This window comes from Lycium ferocissimum, chromosome 9, assembly GCF_029784015.1.
Source record: "Lycium ferocissimum isolate CSIRO_LF1 chromosome 9, AGI_CSIRO_Lferr_CH_V1, whole genome shotgun sequence".
Lineage (NCBI taxonomy): Eukaryota > Viridiplantae > Streptophyta > Magnoliopsida > Solanales > Solanaceae > Lycium > Lycium ferocissimum.
In genome coordinates this window covers 44,551,580-44,555,192 of record NC_081350.1, presented here as the reverse complement: position 1 = coordinate 44,555,192, position 3,613 = coordinate 44,551,580, and the positions used below count along the sequence as shown (strand labels likewise).

Below are 3,613 nucleotides of genomic sequence, written 5' to 3'. Positions count from 1 at the left end.
AAGAGGGGCATGTTTTCACTAAATTATCTTTAATGTACCTACTTAATATAGTTTTTTAATTATGTAAATAAAGGTCAATTTGAAAGAAAAATTTATCACTTCTTTATCTTGTAAAAAATTATTTATATAGAATTAGATGTAAAAGTTAAAACCACCGTATAATACGAACCGAAGGGAATAGTATTCAAATTCAAAATAACATACGTATTGTGGTTAAGACTAATTCTAATTTCATCTAAGCTTTATTCCTTTCGTTAATTAAATTAATTTGTTCTTAATTAATGATTGACTTAATTGTGTTAATTCTAAATTATTTCAAAACCCCTAAATTTATGGTTACTACAGAATAAAGAAGTGGGAGAATGTATAGCCAGCTAACAGCTATTTGTAATAGAGAAAGTGAGAGAATAGTGGGCTTTGAGCTGTGATTTAGCTGTCCTTTTTTATATGTTGGAAATTTCATTTCTCTTTCATTCATATTCACACACACACACCAAAAATCTCAAAACCAAATAAATTCAGCATATCTCTCTCCTCATATCTCTCAGATCTCAAAAAAATCCATTTTTTCTCCACTTCTTTCATCTTACATTTGCTTAAAGACTCAATCTTTAAGCAAAAAAATCAAAATACAAAAACCCCATTTCCTAAATCTCTTCTTTCATCTCGCATTTGCTTAAAGATTCAATTTTTAAACAAAAAAAACCTGAAAAAAAACAAGCATTCTTGATTTTCAGATGACTGATGTGAGATGAAGGAGAAAAAACAAACACCTATTTTTTCTCTATATTTTCTCTTCCTTTTTTCCTTCTCTTTACTGTGTTCAGGACACACAAATGCTGAGTTTACAGTTTCAGAAAATGGCCCTTTAACTGATACTGAAGCTCAGTATATCAAACACAGACAACTTTTATACTACAGAGATGAGTTTGGTGATAGAGGTGAACTTGTAACAATTGACCCTTCTTTGGTCTTTGAGAATAATAGAATCAAGAATGCTTATATTGCTTTACAAGCATGGAAACAAGCTATCATTTCAGATCCCTTTAATATCACTGTTAATTGGGTGGGATCCAATGTGTGCAGCTACACTGGAATATTCTGTGCTCCAGCATTAGATAATCCTAAAATCCGTACAGTTGCTGCTATTGATCTCAACCATGGTGACATTGCTGGTTACCTTCCAGAAGAACTTGGGTTACTTACAGATCTTGGTATTTTCCATATTAATTCAAATCGTTTTTGTGGGACAATACCTAGAAAATTCAAGAACTTGAAAATATTGTTTGAGTTGGATCTAAGTAACAACAGGTTTGCTGGGAAGTTTCCTTATGTTGTTTTGAGTTTACCAAAGTTGATATTCTTGGATATAAGGTTTAATGAGTTTGAAGGTAATGTACCTTCACAACTCTTTGATAAGCCATTAGATGCTATTTTTATCAACCATAACAGGTTTGCCTTTGAGTTACCAGACAATTTTGGGAATTCACCTGTTTCTGTTATAGTTTTGGCTAATAATAGGTTTCATGGTTGTCTACCAGCAAGTATTGGGAATATGAGTAATTTAAATGAGGCTATTTTGATGAACAATGGGTTGCGTTCTTGTTTGCCACCAGAGATTGGGATGTTGGATAATTTAACCGTGTTTGATGTTAGTGGCAATAAGTTGATGGGTCCATTGCCTGAGAGTTTTGGTAAATTGGTTAATTTGGAGCAATTGAATGTGGCACATAATTTTCTATCTGGTTCAATTCCAAAGAGTATTTGTCAACTTCCTAAGCTTGAGAACTTTACTTATTCTTATAATTTCTTTACTGGTGAACCACCGGTTTGTTTGGGGTTGGCGGAGTTTGATGATAGCCGAAACTGTTTGCCGAATAGACCTCTTCAACGGTCTGCTGGTCAGTGTAAGGCGTTTTTGTCAAAGAGAATACATTGTAGTGCTTTTAGATGTCATAAGTTTGTTCCTGCCTTGCCACCTCCTCCTCCGCTTTCGCCTCCCTTGCCTGCCCCTCCACCGCCTGTTGTCGTGCCTATTTCTCCCCCACCACCTTCACCATCACCTCCACCACCCGTTTTTTCGCCACCACCACCAATTTATTCACCTCCACCACCCCCACCCTCACCCTCACCCCCGCCACCCTCACCTCCACCACCCCCACCACCATCACCCCCTCCACCATCACCTCCTCCCCCACCTCCACCCGTTTATTCACCTCCACCACCCCCACCATCTCCACCTCCGCTCTCACCTCCTCCCCCTCCCCCACCCGTTTATTCACCACCACCTCCACCACCATCTCCACCCCCACCCTCACCTCCTCCCCCACCCCCACCAGTATATTCACCACCACCACCAATTATGTCACCACCGCCACCATCACCATCACCATTACCTTATTGTGTACGATCACCACCACCTCCGCCACCAAATTCACCACCTCCTCCATCACCACATCCGCCACCTCCACCGCCTACTCACTCGCCTCCACCCCCTTCGCCTTATTATTATAATTCACCACCTCCTCCTCCGCCTAACTCACCACCTCCTCCACCAAACTCACCTCCACCACCAACATACATATACTCATCACCTCCTCCACCTCCAGCATACTCTTCACCACCACCGCCACCCGTTTATTCACCTCCACCACCATCCCCAGTACCTTGTATAGAACCTCCACCACCACCCCCTCCATGCATAGAACCACCCCCACCACCCTCCCCATCACCCTCTCCTCCACCACCCGTTTATCATTACAATTCTCCGCCCCCACCGATCATCTATGAGAGCCCACCACCACCCGTTTATTATTACAATTCTCCGCCCCCACCATCACCATCACCCCCACCACCAAGTCCAGTATATGAAGGGCCATTGCCACCAGTAATAGGAGTATCCTATGCTTCTCCACCCCCACCACCCTTTTATTGATTCTTTTTTTCAAGAATTTCCCACTAACTTATCCTCAAGAGCACACAAATTGTTCCTACAATTATTATTTCCTCACTCTTCAAGCCATTAACAAAATTGAGCTAATATGTGATCAAGAGAGAGGAGGTAAAGAGGAGAAAGATTCAATCTCCAAAGATTTTATTTTTGAATTGTTATGATGAATAGATTTGAAGGTTGTGGAGAGAATAAATTTGGCAAAGAAAAGATTAGAAACTTTGCAGGAAAGTATATGTATAGATATCATAATCTTGAACTAGAATCCAGTTTTACAGTTCTTGCTGCTAGCTGGTTCTGTTTTGTGAGTTTTATTGTTATTATATTATCCTGCTTCTTTTTCTTTTTTAGCTTTTAGTTGATCATACTTTGGTTTCTTCTTTTGTATTTTTTTGGTTCTTCCAAATTATAGTTATAATTATGAGCATTTTCTTTTTTACCTGTATTGATTCTCAGAATTCAGAGTATTCCTTTCTATTTCTAATGTGTGTTCACCTATGTGTTTCTTCTTGATCTTGCACTGCCACAATTTTTTTCTTTTTCAAAGTGTTGAATGCGTATGAATTGCATTTATTTCAGTAAAGTTTTGGGTAGTTGGGTCTATATCAATGCTAAAGCTGGAAGTAAATGTGCTGTCTTTCATTGAATACCAATTTATGCCAC

The 3,613-nt window shown here is 39.1% G+C and overlaps 1 protein-coding gene across 1 annotated transcript; it reads left to right on the top strand.

The window, feature by feature from the left end:
• The first annotated feature begins 384 nt into the window (after nt 1–384).
• LOC132031023 (leucine-rich repeat extensin-like protein 4) lies at nt 385–3,393 on the top strand. The gene has a single exon (XM_059420858.1). It carries the CDS (start codon nt 752–754, stop codon nt 2,933–2,935), a length of 2,184 nt encoding a protein of 727 aa, XP_059276841.1. The 5' UTR covers nt 385–751; the 3' UTR covers nt 2,936–3,393.
• The last annotated feature ends 220 nt before the right edge of the window (nt 3,394–3,613 follow it).